This window comes from Egretta garzetta, unplaced genomic scaffold (assembly GCF_000687185.1).
Source record: "Egretta garzetta isolate BGI_Z169 unplaced genomic scaffold, ASM68718v1 scaffold175, whole genome shotgun sequence".
Classification (NCBI taxonomy): Eukaryota; Metazoa; Chordata; class Aves; order Pelecaniformes; family Ardeidae; genus Egretta; species Egretta garzetta.
Window position 1 is genome coordinate 566,545 of NW_009259860.1, and position 19,588 is coordinate 586,132.

Sequence of the window (19,588 nt, forward strand, 5' to 3'; positions counted from 1 at the left end):
GCATCTCCTTAGATGAAAAATTAATAAACAAATAGCTTTCAGAGATCTCCCTTTTCATTTGAACTATGGATTTCATTCAAGATCCAGCTGATTACTTAGCTATTAAAAAAATCCAAAGTAAAAAAAGTAAGCGCTTACTTTTGTCACTGTATATTAAAGAATTAATTTCAATCGTCAGATTCAAGACTTCAAGTAATTACATGCAGGACTTCTACCACGCTGAAATCCAGGTACATACAACAAGAATAGAAGTTACTTTGTAGTGTACAGAAATGCCAAAATGCAGGAGCAGATCAAAGCAAGTTCAGTCCTTCAGCCGCCCTTTTCACCTCAGGCTTCAGGGTTTTTTTTTTGTTTAGTGTATATGCCTGGGGAAAGTCTAACATCTAGCACTAGATACTGTGACACAATCTGCTTTGCTGTTTCTACAACACTACTGCCTGATTATATTTTCAACAACAGATAGGAAGGTTGTTGTGAAATGAAGGTGATCTGCTTACAGAATTTAGTTCTTCATAATATTATTTACAATGGTTTAAAATAATATGGATGCCATCAATTACCTAAAACAGCACTCACTGGACAGATTTTCTTTGTAATTTAATGAGCTGGGAGAATTTAAGGAAAACTAAAACTTGATTCCTTGCAAGTTGCATCACATAATCATATGGTTTGTCCATTTAATGCTCGAAAATTGTCTTTGTATAGCTGTGTGTTTAAGATCAGTACGGAATTACACAAGACAATTTGATGGTTTGATTTGTGGAAGTATTAAGTTGTTTGGACGAAAGCTTCAGGGAGACTTTTATTTTACAAGGATGGAACCGTGCATGTCTATTATGTAACAGAAGAGAGAAAAATGTGAAGAATCAAGCTCTACTCTTCCATTGTGATGTAGGTCAGATATCTGCAAGCAGCCATGCAAAAATGCAAAGAATAAAGAATGAAAAAAAAGTTAGTGTGTGCCTTCTTGCTTTTAATTATCAAGAAAGCACAATATTTTCATCAGGAGACAATCTGTCCAGGCAATATCCCCATATTAACTTAGGATCAGCACTTTTAGACAAAAGACGAAGAATCAGTCTATGACGCAAATGTTTTTTGTCACAAATAGTGCAAATCCTTTGTTTTAGCCTCATGAAAAAACAAAAATTGGTTTTGTTTTTTCATGCAGAAGCTGTTCCAGACAGATCTTCATCCCTCATCATTTTCAAGAATGAAAATTTTTAAGAAAGAGAGTAGTATGAAGTAAATACATTCATACTCAAATGTGATTATAGTTTTAGCTATGCTCCTTTAACATGCTACAAATCTTAAGTCTTTTTTTCACTAGGAATAATTCCATCATAAAAGCCACACCATTCAATTTCAGCAAAAAACCTGGAATAAATCTTACCATATTCCTCAAGTAACAGAAACATTTAAACTGTTGACCAGAATTCCAGGCTCTTCTTGCCATGACTACGACTACTGTAGTCAATTAGGTATGTGAGGTGAGGAAGTGTCTTATCTACTAGAAGCAATCCAAAAGATGGATTCATCTTTTCAGATCATACACTCAAGCACTTCATTTGTGCTAACATACACCTTGAAGACCACATTTATAAATACAATTTAATTGAAATATTGAATTTAGACTATCAGTGCAAAATAATTAACCCACAGGCTAGTGTGAAACCATGGGAGAGGGTGATAAAAGAATTCAAGGAAAAGACACTTTTTAAGCATACATGCATACAGTATAAAGCATAATTTTTTCAGACAGTGTCTGTTTGACAAACCTTGTATATATCCTAATGCTATTTAAGCTTCCTATCTCATTTTTAGAAAACCATTCATTTCTGAGCTGCTTAGTGTAGAAGCCTATCATTCTTTTGCAGAAAGCGGCGGTATGTTCATATGATCATTAATTTGTTAGATAGAGAATACAGGAAAACTGAGTGTTAGTTTCTGGTTTTTACAACTACAGACATACATTACGAAAAGGCTGGCCAAAGATAATTTAAAATACCAATTGGGACAAGGGTCAGGAGAAGGATAGCAAATTTAGGTACTGTGATCTGACAAAAGCAACTACATTGCAACTCCCAATCCAAGGACTCAAATATTTACATTCATACACACGTACTGCACACCAATAAAAAGATCCCTCTTTAGGTAAAGGTCACTTTAAGGAAGTAGTGAAGAATCTAAGTATTCCATGGCAGGAAAGGTATTTTGTTAAAATACACAAATTTTGGTGGCCCTTAAGAAAGTCACCAACTATAGGCTGCCATTTAATCATCACCTTTTTGAACAACTTGATATTGTGGGGGAAAGATGTGAGGAAGGAAAAGGAGACATATATACAGGGAAAAAAAGCAGATCAATCACTGAAACCAACTCACCCTATTAATATAGTTTTAAAACATTTTAACGTACTGTGTCTCACTGTGTCTTATGAGATGATAGGCAAGAATATATGTTGTAGCTCAATGAAATTGCTTCACAAATTGCTCAATTGTCACCTTTTGGGATTCAAAGTGTATATATCAGCATGCTCCTGGGTTTGTTCACCTCTGCTTTTGTCTCACTGAAGCTGAGTGTGTGTCTTCCTCATTTTTATATTAAAGGTGCTCCAAAGCACTTCCTACACCACTCAACCCTGCTGCTTGGTGGAGCATCTATTTTCTGCATCTTTTCAAGAACATCCTTTGGTAGATTTTTATGTGCAATTCTGTATTCATTATCAAAGACCTCTGAAATAGAAAAAGCATAATTGAAGTTACTTAAGAAACCCTGTACAGTGCACACTACTGCTCCTATAAAATATTTCTGGTGATGTTTATATAATAACAAAATCATTATCTTAACTAGCCACTTTTTTTTTTTTTTTCCAAAATGCATCCTCTCAGAGAGGATCAGAAAAGCATCTTCACACTGGAGCATCACACTGCCTCACAGTGGGTGCCCATTACTCCCAGCATGGTTCAGTTTGCCTGTTCCCAGGGTATTGCCCCTGTCACATCCCATAAGGGAGTTCCTTTGCTTGCACAGTACCAAACAGAAGTCAGGGCAGAGGAGATCAGGAAGGGGTGGGCAATCAGGTGGCTAGGGGACATAGGTCTAATATGTGGGTCAGAGGAAGATGGACAAGACTGGGAACAAGTTTTCAGACATGAGGAGTTAAAGCTTCAAGCTAATAAAGTTTGTTTAAAATAACTGATTAGTGGTTTCAAACAAAGCCAAAATTAATGGCCCCATCGGAATTACATTTTCGTAAAAGCAACACCTACTCCAAGAGTGACAGCACAGTACTTTTCACTAAAACACAGCAATTGAAAAGTTGCTTAGAAACTCATGGATGAAAAATCGATTTTATACATTAGTTTTCATATAAAATAAATAAATATAATGATATATATCATAAATTCATATATTTCATACACAGGCACTATGCATTTCACAGTATTTTTTACTTACCAATGTCAATGTTCTCTCTTCCAAGAGACACCAGAGACAGGAAAAGAATTTCTCTGTAAAAACTCCTAGGAAATATTTTGAAGGGCAGGTCAATGAAAGCATCAACTATCCTAAGTTTAGAAAGTCAATGTTGAAGATGCTAATCCTCCATTACGTTGTTTCTGCAACTGTTCTGTTAATCTTGCTAGGAAGAAAGTGGCCAATCTATATGATTACTAGCTCAAGGTTTCTTATGCCTGAACATTTTTCCTTAACACATGAAGTTATATTATCGCCAAATCCCAGCAGTTACATTTTCTACGAAAAATCCCTCTGTCAAATGTGCCATAAAAACTCCAGAAAAAAAAAATATAAAATTAGGCACCACTTATTTATTAACTAATTCCTGCCTGAGGGTGAAGTACTGGGAGCAGGCTTATTTGAGATTACCCATATTTTGTTTTTTGGTTCAGAATGTCACGATCTATCTCAGAACTGTATCACTAAACAGTTAGATACTAATTTTTTTCCTTGTGGAACTCAAAGATTTTTCTCTAGGCCGATTAGTTCTTATTTCTTTTTAGTAACTACACACCACAGAAGCAAAGATGACTTAGCATGATAGACTTTAAACACATCTTGTATCTGCTGTAATTTACTTCAGAGGATGTGCTTTTGTACAAAGCCCTCTTTGAATTGTAGTGCAGATGTCAAAATGTACCACACAAGTGTTATTTACTTGTCTCCCTTTGTTTGTGGATCATGCTATATCCACTTTTCTTGGCCAGTACTCCAGGTTGGTAGAATTCCAATAGGTATAACTAGGTAGTTTGGAGAATATTCCAGACACTGCAACAGGATACTGCACACTTGTATTTATCATTTGCTAGATCTGGAGCAACACCAAAATCAGTATAGTCAATATCTGTTTTTCTTACTAATTTGTAAAATGTCCATTTTGATTAAGGAATTACATTTATGCATTTGATTTGGGTGAATTATGCATCTGGCTACAGAATGCATCTGTTTGTAAGCATGGGCATAAACAAATACACACAGGGTTTGATGGACACAAATGAAACTGAATATTCCCGAGAGGTCCTTATGGAATTATCATTATGAAGTGTATACGGTCTGATCTCATTTAACTTTGAGTGGGGAGAAAGTATGAAGAGATTACCCCTTTACCTCTGTCGTTTCACATCTGGCTTAACTTTCTGTAGAAGGAAGTTGATTGGTTTATCAACATTATTGTGTTGAATACTTAGTTTGATGTTCTCCAACAAAGTGTTTATTGCCTGCTGATCTTCTGACACTGTGGAGGGTCTCTTTTCAGAAGAATCTGGGAAATGGAACCATATAGATTATTAAACTGGTAAAGAATTATTTTTTTTTTTCACTTTAGTAAGTAGAAGGTGTTTCAGAAAGTGAGATACACACAGAACCTCTACTCTATCTACAGAAATTTGTTACAATGAAAAGGCTTTGTCTGCTTATAGTCTTTACATCACCATGAAAGTGACAGAATGCATCAAGTATCCATGTGCAAGAACTCCCACATGACAGAGAAATACAAGAGACTGAAGAGTATCCAGCATCAGATGTTGCCTGTGATGGTTTGTTAGCTCAGATTTATTGCTGTACTTTTCAAAAACTAAGTCCACTCCAAGAAGGTTATTTTTACATAAAGGGGAAAAAAAAAACAAAAGAAAACACTGTCACATTTCTTATCAAAGAAACTTTTCTTATCAAAGCCCTTCTTAAAAGCCACCTACAACTCACAGATCACTTTGGGCTACATATTGAAATAGATATTGCATAGTTGTGTCAAACAGTAACGAAAATTATCAAGGTATTTACCATCATGACTTGTTGCTTACATTGCCGCTTCCAGAATACAGTGCAAAACAGTGACTCGTAAGGGAATAGTAAGTCCATTTAGTGGCAAAAAAATAAGGCTAGAGATTAGGCAGCAAGCAGGTGGTGTGTAAATGAAGTGCAGACTAAAGTTAGTGATCATAATCACACCAACCTAAAGTTTTCACAAAACTGATGTATATAATGGTTTACAAATGTAATTTCCTGTTTTCCAAGTACTTTCTGACACTACAGTATCTGCCTATCTACAATACTACTACTTTTCTTTCACATTTAAAATAGGCCTTTTGCTCCTTTTTTTACATAAATACATGTATTTATGGATCTTCATTCATATCTGAATGCTTTGGGGACACTTTTCATGTATTATGCTCAAACCAATATAATTTTGTAGAAGCTGAAGTAAACACCACATCTTATTCTGTGCTCTTCACTGTCATTTTCTGATCAGTCTGCTTATTTTTAGGACACTTTCTTTTTTTCTTTCTTAGAACCAGAATTGGCATGTTACCTAGTTTTTCAGAGAATTTTTAGAAGCTGAAACACAAGGCTGAGAAGTTTAGGTCAAAATGTTCTTTGCTGATCAGAAGTAATTAAATCCTGAAGTTCTCATAACCAGTCTGCCTGTTCTTTCTTCCTTCCAAATCAAGTTATGGTAGACAAAGCCTTTCTTGGATTGTACCTTTTGACAGTCAAGTAGGCTGCCAAATGTACATATTAATGAGACCTGTGACCTTTCATTCATTTATAGAAACACAAGATACTTTTCTGTAATAAAGTCTTCTTTTTCATGCCCACATAGATACAAACAGATAATGCAGCAAATCATTCAAATCAGATGAAGCTTATTTAGCACCACATCTAGAGCAAACCCTCCCACCCTGTTTGTAAGTGTATGACACATAACGAACAAGTAACATACCTTTTCACACAGATCAGTAAGGTATTTTCACAAATAACTTGACACCCAGACTATGTTAAGTACCTAAGTGATTGCAGTTGCTCCACACACTAAAAAAGCTTTCCAACGTGATGGGCTGTGTACACTTCAGACACTATAAAACAACCGTTGCTTTCCATAGCCTCTGATCCCTCTGCTTTCTGTAACATTTGGTTTACTTACTGAGATTTCTCCAAGATATATACAGGGGCTCCCCAGGCTCTTGGTGGAGGTTGATATTGTCCCACAGAAGATGGATATATACTAGCTTGCTATCTTGAGCAAGAGATGTCAAAGGAAGCTAAAAAACATGAGGAAAGGGAAGAAGTTTTAAAAACATCAATCCAGTCTTATTATTTAAAAAACTGCTCTTTTACTCATTTTGCAAACAAAAAAAAAGTATTTCTTTATCTTGAATCCAACAAACAGGAGCAATTGATGTCTCCTAGAGGAGACCATTCAGTTTTCTATAGATATCTGAAGAAAATATTTATGAGTATGTATCCAAAAATACTTTTTGTGCATCAAACATGTTACTTGATTTGTACTACTTATCATTCTATACCTTAGTATTTTCTGACCTGATTAAGATTTGGTATGCATGTTTGTGTGTTGGCCTTCCCAACAAGCAGAAATAATCTGCATTTGCATACTAATATGAACCATTTATTTCCATTAAAAATCTATGGCACTCTAAACATTAGTTCCATAATTATTTTGTAAAATTAAGTGCCTCTGGAATCACTAATACAATAAGAATTAGTGGGCAAGAAAAAATTACCACTTCTGTGTCAATTTAAAGTAGTGATTACAAGATATTATATCCCATCTTGTGGTTTTCCCTGCTAATGCATTGTATTTTTCCAGTATGCTTTAGATTTCATTAGTATTGGTCTTCAACTACATTACTTGGAAAACTGTTCTTGATTCTAGGGGCAGGAGGGTGGTGTTTAAAATTGAGGGAGAGAACTTTAAAGTTGAAGTGCATACCAGTAGATAGGAAAAATACATTTTCATGTGCATCATATCCAAATACCTACTGAATTTGGTACTTACATACACAAATCATATAGGTTTCAGAAAAACATCTGCTCCCTAAAATGGGAAAAGCAACATACTCAAAAGATAGCATCCATTCTATGTTCTTTAGTTCTACTCATGTAGTAATGAAATTCAGTGGAGTTTCATTACTAACAAAAACTGGTAGTGGAAAAGAACAAAAGATATTGACCAATAACTGAAAAGGTCTAGAAACACATAACCCATGCTATGTGGATTTCAAAGTATTGCAATTTATGAGTTCTCCACAGACACATCTTGCTTCCTTCTATATACCAGCGTTCTCTTCAACGAAACTTACTCTCTGGCTTTTTAAAAGAGAACAGCTTGACTATAATTTGAATGCTGTTTTCTCTCATTTCCCTTCAAGATTCCTCAAGGAAAACAAACCTATCTACTTGTACTATAAAAAACAGGAACCTAGATCCAAGCTACTCAGAAATTACTTACCCACTTTTTTTTTGAACGAAACTCTGAAATTTAGCTTACTCTAATATCTGCAGTTCTAATATGAGGAAGCCACATACCTGCACTCCATCATTACAGTGTTCAGATGTTAGAATGAGTCCAGGCAAGTTGCTAGGTAGATCCAGCCGTTGGAAATACCAGACTAGGTTCCAGAAAATTATGGGGTGTTGATTGATGAATTTGGATGTATGAATTACTTGCTCTCCCTCGTTTTCCAACAGTGATTCAAGCTCCTTACGCAGTACCAAAGGGCTCAAGTAGGGTACAGATACAGGGAGAGGGTTAGGTCTTTTTATTAAAGGATCCTAAAAACACACACAGAAGAAAAATTGGGTTTTTTACAGAATCAAAGATTTGTCTTCCAGAAATACTCTTCAGGATTACTTGCTCTGAAAATACCCATTGCAGAGGGTTTTTTTTGATATTTGGAAGATGCCTCTGGAAGTACTGAACACACAATAACTTTAATGGCGTCAGCAGTTTTGACTGTTTAGGTGTTTCTTAATGTTAAGGAACAATCACTCTCTATTATGTGAAACAGAGAAAATGCTAATTTGTTATACCTTGTTCCTGATTGTGCAGCTTCAAGCTATCTAAGTCAGTACTAAGCCAGTGGCAATAAAGATTGCAGAAAAATGTCAGTAATTACATCAGCTGTGGAACTGAATCATGACTTCACATGTTAAGAAAGCCTCTTGCCAATAAAAAACATCAGTAGAGAGGAGAAACACTTTGTTTCACATGCAAGAATAATAGTTTCAGTACTGCCTCTTACCTTCTTCCGTCCACTCAATAGGTAAACCTAACAGAATATAGAGGAGTATAAGTAAATGAGTGGAAAGGAACAAACTTTCACTCTTGCAATAGTGTGTTATCTGCACTACTGTGTTCAGTCTGCTGTAGAAGTTAGGTTATTTTTAAAACAAACTTCCAGTTTTAGAAAGACAAAGATTAGCTTCTCTCTTCTAGAGAGAACATTTCAAATCAAGCAGCGTTGTTTGTACAATGTACTGAAAAAGAAAATTTTAGATTAACTGAACGAAGACTTTTTTTGTCATAAGAACATGAAAATATGGTTGGCCATTCCCATTCCCCAAATGTACAAGAATGCTAGCAGTAGAACATTATTCATTATAAGTTCATTGCATTCAATACTTTGCTGTCAACTGAATGTACTAGCTTCTAGACTTACCGCAACTTCTTGCAAACTATTTGGAAGACTAACTGTTGAAATGCCATGAGACGGTCTCTGGGAAAGATCAATGTTTTGCAGTGGACCTCCAACACTGTGGCTCCGAGTCAAGGACACTCCCCTTTTTGGTGGATTATGGGCAGATGTCTTCATGGTTCTGGGATCTTTACTCTGTTCTTCTGCCACATCACTGTTTGGGTTTTAGAAGAGAATATGCTAATATGAAACTATTCAGTATTCCTATGGCAACAGGAAGGAAGCAGAGAAAGGCTGCCAAGTAAGCGTCCCAAACCAAGCTTCTCTATTAGAGGGAATCATATCTGCCCAGTTAGCTCCGCAGTTTAGGGAAAACAAAACAAAACAAAACACCTCTCAGAACAGTACAACCACCCCTCCAGAACAGCAGCTAGGTATAACCTAAGATAGGAAAAGCATTACAGTTCTGTATGGGTACCATTGCTCCGGTAAAGCTTAACCTTGCTTAGAAAAACAGCAATGTACAGTTCTGTCAACACACAAAGATTATCTTGTTCTGACTATGCTCATTTTTACTTCCTCTTTCCTTCATGTTTACTTTCTCTAAATGTCATAAGCAGAGCAAAAGTATTACAGAGAACAATTTATAAGCTGCATGCTAAAATAACTGAAAAAAAACCAACTTTAACTGTCAAACTCATCCAAAAAGAGAATTTAAGCAAAGTCCTATTACAGGCTTGTCAAATTTAACCCATACAATCAAGCTGCTTGCAGATCTGGGAATATCCATTTTGTGCCCCTTATAACTGAAACAATGGATAAAACCAATTCAACTATAATGCAGAAAGAAAAACATCAAGTTAAACAGAAAGTATCTGCTTCCAAATAATCTGCATAGAGAGAGAGAAGGCATTAACTTAGAGGTGACCGTCACTCCTAAATTTGACTTCAGTTAAAAATATATGACATCAAAGTTACTTACATAAGCAATACCACCTTTCATTTTCAGAGTACTAAGACTAACTATTATCACATTGATTTAAATTTTAATAGTCTGACACAGGCATTAGCTCATTAGCTCACAGGCATTGATACTGAAAAATTCCAAACTGAATAATGATTAAAGTAACCCCTATTACAACAAAATGTCAACAAATTCCAGCAAATACATCAACATTCACAGAGGCACTATTTCAGTTCTTCCCTCTTCCAGCAAGACTTCTTTCCTCAAACTATTTCAAAAGTGGTATTGTTTTTGTGAGTTTCAGTTTTACATCAGTATTATTTGTCATAAAACACTTTCTCTCAAAAAAGAATGTTCCAGCAAATGGACTTATTTTCCCCCATAATGCAGTGTCCTTCTTGTTAAATTCTAAACACAAGGAAAGGGGAAGTAATGCTTAAATTTCTGCATGTCTTTAAAAGGTGTGTTCTGACAATACTAAGTAGAAGTTTTACCTATTATTCAATAGCAGATGGACCTGAAGATTTATTTCTATAATTGTTTCTCTAAAAACCACTCATTGAGTGGAACCAGCTTACTTCGAATTGAGAGCACGCACAAAACAGGCAAAAAGAGTCAGAGGAAACAGACGATCGTCAGGTTACAGTTGTACTTCTCCACCATATTTGGTACATATGCCAACTTTCACTTTAGAAGTAGAGAAATACTGGAAGTGTCGATACATTTCTGACAGAACTAACAATCCTGTTTCACCTACCTCTGCTCAGCTGCAGAGCTAGTTTCTTCAGCTATGGTGTGGCTGGGCTGTGGGTGATCTGAAAAACTGATCAAGTCAGCAACAGCTGGACTGGACAACAGTTTCTGCTCCAGGGGATCCGTGGTTAATGGAAGGGTACCACTCTGTAAACTATCTCCTGAGGTACTTTGCTTCAGGAAAAAGCTAAGTTACACCACCAATGGGAGGGGAGAAAAATACAAAGGTTAAGATGTAAGCATAAAGTCATTAAAAAAGTTGCTATTTTCAACACTTACTTTCAAAAAGTAGCAAAAGTAAGGAAACACAACATTAAAAAGCTTGACAACAGGACACAAACTTCATCCTACTCTCTCCACTGAAACTTATATAGGCAGAGTAAATGAACACATACAGAAATTTGATCTGCAAAATCAGAAATCCTGCACTGGATGTAAGCTGACACATCACTGAAAAAGGGTTGTTACTCTAATGTGACATTACAGACCAGAAGACCATAAAAATTATAGGCACAGGGTAATAGGAACACATCTTGCTTTGCTAAGGTTTTTTAACTACACATTCTACAGATGTTCAGTTTCAGCATTAGAGAACATTAATGGAAGCTCTGTTTCACAGCAATAACCACTACAGTAAGAATCTGTTTTAAATTACCATAAAATAAGTTCCAGCCTTCACTATGCAATTAAAAGAGGTAAAAATAGTAAGCAGAGAAGCTTAAACTGGAGAACTACTGGACAAACAATCAGCTGGAGCATCTGTAACTAAAAGCTGTTAGTAAATTTAATTTGAGAGAAATTCTTTGCTGACAGATTTTAAAACTGCATCCTTTTAAAAAGTTCATGATCCATTAGCTTTGTTTTAAAAGCCAAACAAAATGAAAACGGACTTAAACCTTCTGTACAGTTATGCTTAAAAAGAAAACATGAAAAGAAAAAGTGGTAAGAAGTCAACCAGTTCTTTACTTTTTGCCTGTCTTACAACGAAACTCAATAGTTTACAGGACTTATAATTTCCTTCAGTATAGTCGCTACCATCAAACAGGCAGTGACATTCTTGCAAACAGCTAGACAAAAATACTGGGAGATATAACTAAGATCCTTTTGTGAAAAAACATAACTATGTACAAGTGCAAAGGCAGAAAGAGAGTATCTGTAAAACCCACTAACCTTGCAGAACCACGTAGGTCTTTAAATTCAACGTTAAGTAAAGGTAGGAAGGTACTTTTACAGAAAGGACAGGTAGTGTTCAAGTTTGAATCATCTGCTGTCCATCCAGCCATAATTTCTTCATCATAAACCAAAGCACCACAAGCTCTACATTGAGAGCAACTAGACATCAATACCTAGAACAGCAAAAAATGCGTATTATCGGTCTTGTTTCAGGGCTCTTTTATAATTGGCATTATATGCTTAGTATCCACAGGAGTTTAACAGATATCAGAATGCCAGTTGGGAGGCATAAGTTTATCGCTACTTACTCACTATATTCAGAGTTATCTTGTCCACATAAGTTTTACCTATGAAATGCATACACTAATAATTTATTTTTGTTAGATATTTTGAGACCTGAAAGAAGCATTACCCTGAAATGCTACTAATTTAGCATTTGCAATTGCTCACTCCTATGAAGCCTTCAACATACATGAATTGTTTTGAATTGTACCAGTAATTGCATATCTACTTCTCCAAAAATAAAAAAAAAAACCCAAACACAAAAGAAACCTTTATAGTGGTGTGGTGGGCTGACCTTAGCTGGATGCCAGATGCCCACCAAGACACTCTACCACTCCCCCTCCTCATCTGGACAGGGGGAGAAAAACACAACAAAAGGCTCATGGGTCAAGACAAGGACAGCAAGATAGCTCAGCAATTACTGTCACAGGCAGAACAGACTCAGCTAGAGGAAATTAATTTAATTTGTTGCCAATCAGAAGTCAGAGTAGGGTAATGAGAAATAAAAAACAAATCTTTAAAAAAAATCCTAAACCCAAACACCTTTCCCCCACCCCTCCCTTCTTCCTGGGCTCAACTTCACTCCCAAATTCTCTAACTCATCCCCCCGAGTGGAGCAGGGGGATGGGGAATGGGGGTTGGGGTCAGTTCATCACACATCTCTGCTGCTCCTTCAACCCCACTCTCTTCCCTGCTTGAAGGAGGCTTCAAGTGTGGGGTGCCACCCATTGGATCAAGCTCTCCATGAACTTCTCCAGTATGAGTCCTTCCCATGGGCTACAGTTCTTTACAAACTGCTGCAGCATATGTCCTTTCCATAAGCTGAAGTCCTTCAGGAAGAGACTACTCCAGCGTGGGTCCCTCCATAGGTTCACAGGTCCTACCAGGAACCTGCTCCAGCATGGGCTCCTCTCCACAGGGTCACAGCTTCCTTTGGGAGCATCCACCTGCTCTGGTGCTGGGTCCTCACCAGGCTGCAGGTGGAGATCTGCTCCCCCATGAGTCCCCTTGGGCATCAGGGCCACAGCCTGCCTCACCATGGGCTTCACCAAGAGCTACATGGGAATCTCTGGTCTGGCGCCTGCAGCACCTCCTGCCCCTCCTTTTTCACCAACCTTGGTGTCTGCAAGGCTGTTCCTTTCACGTATTTTCACTCCTCTCCCTCAGCTGCTGTTGTGCAGCAGGTTTTTTTTCCTTTCTTCTTAAATACGTTATCACAGAGGCACTACCACCATTGCTAAATGGCTCAGCTTTGGCCAGCAGCAAAAGCTTGGAGCCAGCTGGAACTGGCTCTATTGGACTTAGGGGAAGCTTCTGGCATCTTCTCACAGAAGCCAATCCTGTAGCCTACCCTCTACCAAAACCTCACCACACAAACCCAATACAAGTGGAAAAATCAGAAACTTGGGTTTTACCTAGTAAAAGCCTTATCACTAAACTAGATTGAGAACTGAAGAAAAGATGGTAGAAAATAATCCTGTACTAGCTGAAGAATGATCTATAATCCTTATTTTTTAGGCTTCCTCTTACTTCATTGTTTCACTCTCACAGGAAACAAAAATGAAAAACCACCACCAAACACAGTATATATTTTAGATCTAATATATCTTAGATATTTTCTCAACAGCAACATTTTTCTTTTACTATGCTAAGCTCCTTATATAATGCAGTGCAGAAGTTTGACAAGCCTAGATCTCCAGAAGATCAAACACAAACAAAACTTACATGGGACCTAGCAGAGTAACACTACAGCTGAGAGAAAAGTGACCAAGGCAATCTTAGTGACCGCTGCCTATGTGTTTGAAGTCTGAAAGCATCTACAAGTGGTAACTGGAACAGAGATGCACACTAAATCATTATTGCGCTGAGTTTGGCTGGGATAAAGTTAATTTTCTTCACAGCAGTCTTTATGGTGCTGTGTTTGAGACTGGTGACCAACTCTGTGTTGGTAACACACCAGTATTTTAGCTATTGCTGAGCAGTGCCTTACACACCATCACGGCCTCTTCTTTCTCATTCTGTTGCCAACTCAGTGAGGAGGCTGTGGGTGGACAAGAGGTTGGGAGAGGACACAGCCAGGACAGCTGACCTCAGCTAACCAAAGAGATACTATATAACCTCATGCTCAGCAATAAAACTGGCTGTGGGGGGAGAATTTTTCCAAGGTAGCTGCTGCTTGCGGTGTCATGGTGCTGACTGATTGTCTTTGCATCACTTGTTTTTTGTTGTCCCCTCCTCCTATTTTGTTCCACACCCCCCAATTCACTTATTAATTTGTCTTTATCTCAACTTTCAAGCTTTTTTTCTCTTGCTTCTGCCCGTCTGATTCTCTCCCCCGCCCTAATGAGGGGGGACTAAGCAAGTGCAGGGGTGAGGGCTTAGCTGCTGGCTGTGGTAAACCCACCACAATCATTTAGTAACAATACATAATTTTCACAAAGGGAAAAAAAAATGGAAAAAAAAGCTTTAAAGGAAAAAAAAAAAATCTTATTTCCTCTCTAATATCTGTCTCAATTCAATTTTTGATCCTTCCCTCACTGTCTCTCGTCTCTACATATAAGAGATACGTAAAAGCATTTAACACACTTTTCTTTTTTAAAGCTACTGTCACACCCTGGGCTAAAAGTATCAAGCATCTTTGCAGTAGAATATATGGGAAAAAATTGTTTTGAAAAATCCAACCACAATCCAACTAAACAGATATTAATGAATACAGTAACATTGAATAATTATATATTTCATCTATGAGTTTATTAATCTTACCTCCATTGCATAGTTCTGGAAAATGCTGGATAAACTAGTATTATGTGAAGAGCTGTGCTCTGACTTCTCAGAATCTAGAACTTTCATACTTCTTGGGAATGAAACTTCACCTGTACAGAAAGAGTTGTTTGGGTCTTGCATTCACAGAAAGAGAAAATTCATTCATTCCCAAAGAAAATAATTTCTGTTCAACCAAGACAGAAAATTTTACCAGAAGATCTCCAGAAATATGTGTAGCTCTGTAACTTCACTGATAATATAATTACAATATAGATAAATATAATTTTTGAGATTAACATTTCAAGTTATTTTTGTCTAACACAATGTATCACAGACTGGTAAAAGACAAAAAAAGTATCAGTGAATAAAATCTGAAAATACAAAGAAAGAATAAAGAATGGCAAAGAGCAGTAAGATTCCTGAATATATAGTCTAAAAAGTTGTTCAAGATTTCTTGAATGATACATCCATATGTAAATAGCATTACCAGGTGAGACACATGATACCAAAAATGCCATTACTGTGCTTAAGTTTTCCCTGGCTAACATTGCAGTAAAACAAATAACCTTCCTTTGGTAAAGCTGGGGTTTAGGGTTTCAAGCTTTGCCCAGGAGAAGGGGAAAAGGTGTTGGAATATATTTACCAGAAGGAAATAGCTGAAATCAGTTTTAGGAAGCAAAACTATCATCATCACTTCCTCTGACAAGTCCAGTCAAACTTTCCTATTAAAAAAATCACTACCAGGGTCTCCTCATCATAAAGAAGACTCCTCTGCTTCTCCAGCTAAAGTTTATGTTTGTGTAAAAATTTTACAGATCCTGTTGATGGCTGTCACTCTTTATAGTTAGTTCTTATAACCCTCCTAACTGACTGGAACCAGAAGATATCAAGATTTTGCCAGACAGGGCCAGCTCATGTCCAGTCTGCAAGACAGTTCTTCCTCTCTTGATGCAGATGGCTTTATGATATTTGCATCACTAAAATACTGCAAAAAGAGCTAAACCAAATCCCCACCTGGTTCAGCAACAAATCTTTTTCTCAAAATAAGAATCAAATCAAATTGAATCAAATCTGAACTGAAAATTATTTTATTTACTTCATCCAGTTTTAGAACTGCGGAGAGGGGGAGCAGGGGGGAAGGACAATTTTGCAATAGGCATATATTCATCAATTATTTACCTTCACAACTTCAAACCAACTATGCATCCAGTACCTCCTGTTCCACATTAAAATGGCTAGATTTTTTGTGTGCTGCTTTGTGGTTTTTGTGGGCTTGGGGCTGTGGGGTTGGTTTTGGTTGGTTGGTTGGTTGGTTTTGGTTTGGTCTGGTTTTTCTTTTCCCCTCAAAAGATCTGCAACTATTTGCAGTTCTTGAACACTGCTCTGCTTTTCTTTACTAATATTTCATGAACTTTCAGGGTATTATGACTTCACGTAAGTGAGCAGGTGTTCCTGGCTATGACTACTTAGGAATCTTCCTATCATGAACACAGAGGAAGTATTTTTACAGTTAAATCCCTGTACTTTGTATCAACTTTTTATACATTCAACAAAGAGAGAAGCATTACCTACAATTACCTGCAAGAGAAAAGTATAGAATGTAAGTACAAATTTGCTTGTACCTATCTTAAGGGCTTGAACTAATTTCAGATTACCCTAGCTTCCACTACCATGAATGATTTCACAGAGGATAGTTTTCCCTGTTCGTTATATTATAAATAAGTTATAAGGGGGAAACGAACAAACAAATATCTCACCTGCACTGTAATGCTGTCTTCCTGCATCTCCACTGCTACTGCTACTGCCAAGACTAGTATTGCTTTGTGCAAGCTCATTTGTAATTAGCCCTGGGACTCCAGTTCTTGATGACAGATTATCTCCTAAAATATTATCTTCAAAACCAGCAGGGAAGTTGAAGTCTGGTCGATTGTTTTCTTCCTTTAACAGAAAAAAGAAGAAAATTAGCATTTTTGAGTACTTCCAGATCCATTATTTGACTTCCATCTTTATCCTAATAAATAAATAATTAAAGTAGCAGTTCAAGACAAAATTCTGATGTAAAAAATTTATTAGATGTAAGATAAATCTATGCAGCCCCAAAAAGGGCAGGTATTGGACAAAGTAGAAGGATATTGGAAAAATTAAAGGCTTTAGCAGTGAAAATACTTAGCTGAGGATCAAACAGTGACAAAGTGACAGGGATATAAATGTCTTCATCACACAAGAAACAGCAAAAATGATGCAGTAGTTGTGAATTGGCAGACATTACACAAAATTAAGGAATTATCAGAAAAAAGGTCTGAGTTAAAGTTGTATTTTCAGAATTGAAGACAGGAATGAAGCATATCAGCAATAACACAGTTACTAAGAAACAGGATGCGACAACGTATAATAATTAGGTTATTAAAAGAGGGAAGTTGCAAAAATAAGAGGAGTGAATGAAAAGATCCTTGAAGGAAATTAAAATGAGCCATGTTAAGAAGACTATGATGTGCCATTAAACAAAATTCTATGTAATAGGTCAGTATAATAGAAAGGCACACAGGGAAACCTAGATCACAGGAAAAAAAATGTGGAAAGATAGCAAACCAGTGAGTTTTCATTGTCACAGGCAAAATCTGGTTAAAAAAAAAATTTAGAAAAATAGGGTTTTTTACTTAAGAGAAAGGACCCTATTAGTAATATCAGTTAAATTTGCTTCATGTAGAAATAAAGCCAGACAGCTATCTATCCCCCTTCCTACCATTTATGGAGATTGGGGAAATGAGGGAGAATTTGAAAAAGGAAACAAGAAGCTATCTTAACGGCCTGAAGAGGGGACACAAAAGATCCTTAAAGACAAAATCAAATTGAGGGATTAAGTGGGTCAAGCAGAGACCTTTCTAAGAGAGAATTCTACATTTGGAGGCACAATAACAAGATGTATATGGGAAGAAGGAAGTTATAATATTCATCCCTTCATCTCCTCTTTCATTTGTGTCTTTATAGTCTGAAAAATTTTACTCTGAAAAGGACTCTGTTAAGCAAGTGTTCTCACACAAGAACCATAACATTTAGTTTCCAAATTCCTGATGAGTGAATTTCTTAGATCTAAGGCTGTCCTTTACTACTTTACTACTTTCAACTTTAATCCTCACCAACCTGACGTCTTAGGTTTGTGATTTGTTTTCACAACCTTTTCCTAATTTTTTAAAATAAGGCAGGCAGTATGATACCATTTAAGATAACATAGTTTTGTTCTTGCTAGGGTTTCTTGGTGCAGTTTCTTTAAATATAAATAAAAAGATAAATATAGAAATGAATAATTGGGGGGGGATGTTGAGAACAAAATGTTTAAATTTACTGCATCAAGACCATTTAATTTGCTTTTGTCTGAAAATTTTTTTTTTAAACAACAGGAAAACTCCACCATACATAAAATACAATTTCAATTAGCTAATAAGTCAACACCATCTCATGAAACAATCTTCTAGACATAGAAGTTAGCCCTCTAACTTGTCTCCCCGAATTTTTCATATTGAAAAACACTTGCCTCATCATCTGAGTAACTATATGCTGAAGTTACAACTCCCCACATCTTACTGGCCACATTGGCAGCCTGCTTCATGCCTGATTTCAGAACATCCATTTTTGGTCCAGACAGTATATTGTCTAACTTCAGATTGGATAAAGTTGTTACGACAGATCCTAAAGAGCCATGTGGAGAAGAACGACCCAATCCTGTCAAAGATGAAGACCGCTCCTTTTGAACTCGTGGATGGGTTTGCTGCTTTGGTCTTCCAGTGAATGTTTTGGATCTGGAGACAGAAGGACTTCTCCGATTTTCATAAGACTTGGGGGATGGTAGGACAGGATCCAAAGGCAGGCTTGACCTCCTTTCTTGCGAGTGACCAAGTGTACCAGAGGCTTCTGCTTCGCCATCTGGCTTGTGCAGTTCCATGCTAGGAAACTTACTACCCAATGGGTTCTTCAGATTCATATAGCTCTCTATTTCATCCGCCAAATTACGTGCTGCAACTGGTGACACCAACTTTTCCTCAGGTGCTGGATGCCTTGGTTGAGCACTGTCAGTAGCCAGCAAAGATAAAGGGTCCAAGCCTACTTCAACATCTTCCCTTTCAATAGGCTTACCCACTCCATAAAAGCTATTCCTTTTAGTAGTTGCATCTTTGGAATCTGGTTTCTGGTTTTTGGACTCAGCTGACTGTTCAAGGTTCATGTCTTCCACTGTGGTCATGTTTCCATCTCTCCCATTCTCAAGATGCTCCTGCCCTTCCCCAGGTTCTTCCAGCACTGGTGAAGACCTATGCTCCAATTCCCAATCACTCTCAGTCACACAACTCCAAGTGCCACTTATGCCAGAAACCTGCTGGTCAACGATACTTTCAAAGCTGTGGGATTTATTCATGTGAGAGGGTGAAGTTTTGGCCCCAGATAAAGCTGCTGTTAGGATCTTGGCATCTGCTCCCATCATTATTGCTATTTCTTTAGAATGCAAGTCCAAACTGCTTTTTTTCAGCAGCATTCCTAAAAAAAATTCCTGCTCTGCTTTCACTGCTGAAACTGCAGCTTCTCTCTGAAAACAGTTTCTGCCTCTTCTGTCCTTTTTCACTTGTTTTCTTAGGAGAAACATCACCAAAGACTACATCTTCAACTGAATCCTGAGTTATGAACAGTGGGCTAGAACCAATTTCTACAA

At 37.1% G+C, this 19,588-nt stretch overlaps 1 protein-coding gene across 1 annotated transcript in view; it reads right to left on the reverse strand.

The window, feature by feature from the left end:
* Positions 1-6: 6 nt before the first annotated feature.
* The window catches only part of DENND4C (DENN domain containing 4C), a 52,777-nt gene continuing 33,195 nt past the window's right edge, over positions 7-19,588 (reverse strand). The window contains 12 exon segments of the mRNA XM_035895564.1: positions 7-2,738; positions 3,463-3,527; positions 4,630-4,783; positions 6,443-6,560; positions 7,846-8,091; positions 8,979-9,168; positions 10,676-10,858; positions 11,842-12,017; positions 14,890-14,999; positions 16,647-16,827; positions 18,422-19,417; positions 19,419-19,582. Coding sequence (XP_035751457.1) covers positions 2,602-2,738; positions 3,463-3,527; positions 4,630-4,783; positions 6,443-6,560; positions 7,846-8,091; positions 8,979-9,168; positions 10,676-10,858; positions 11,842-12,017; positions 14,890-14,999; positions 16,647-16,827; positions 18,422-19,417; positions 19,419-19,582 — 2,720 coding nt within the window. The 3' untranslated portion in view covers positions 7-2,601.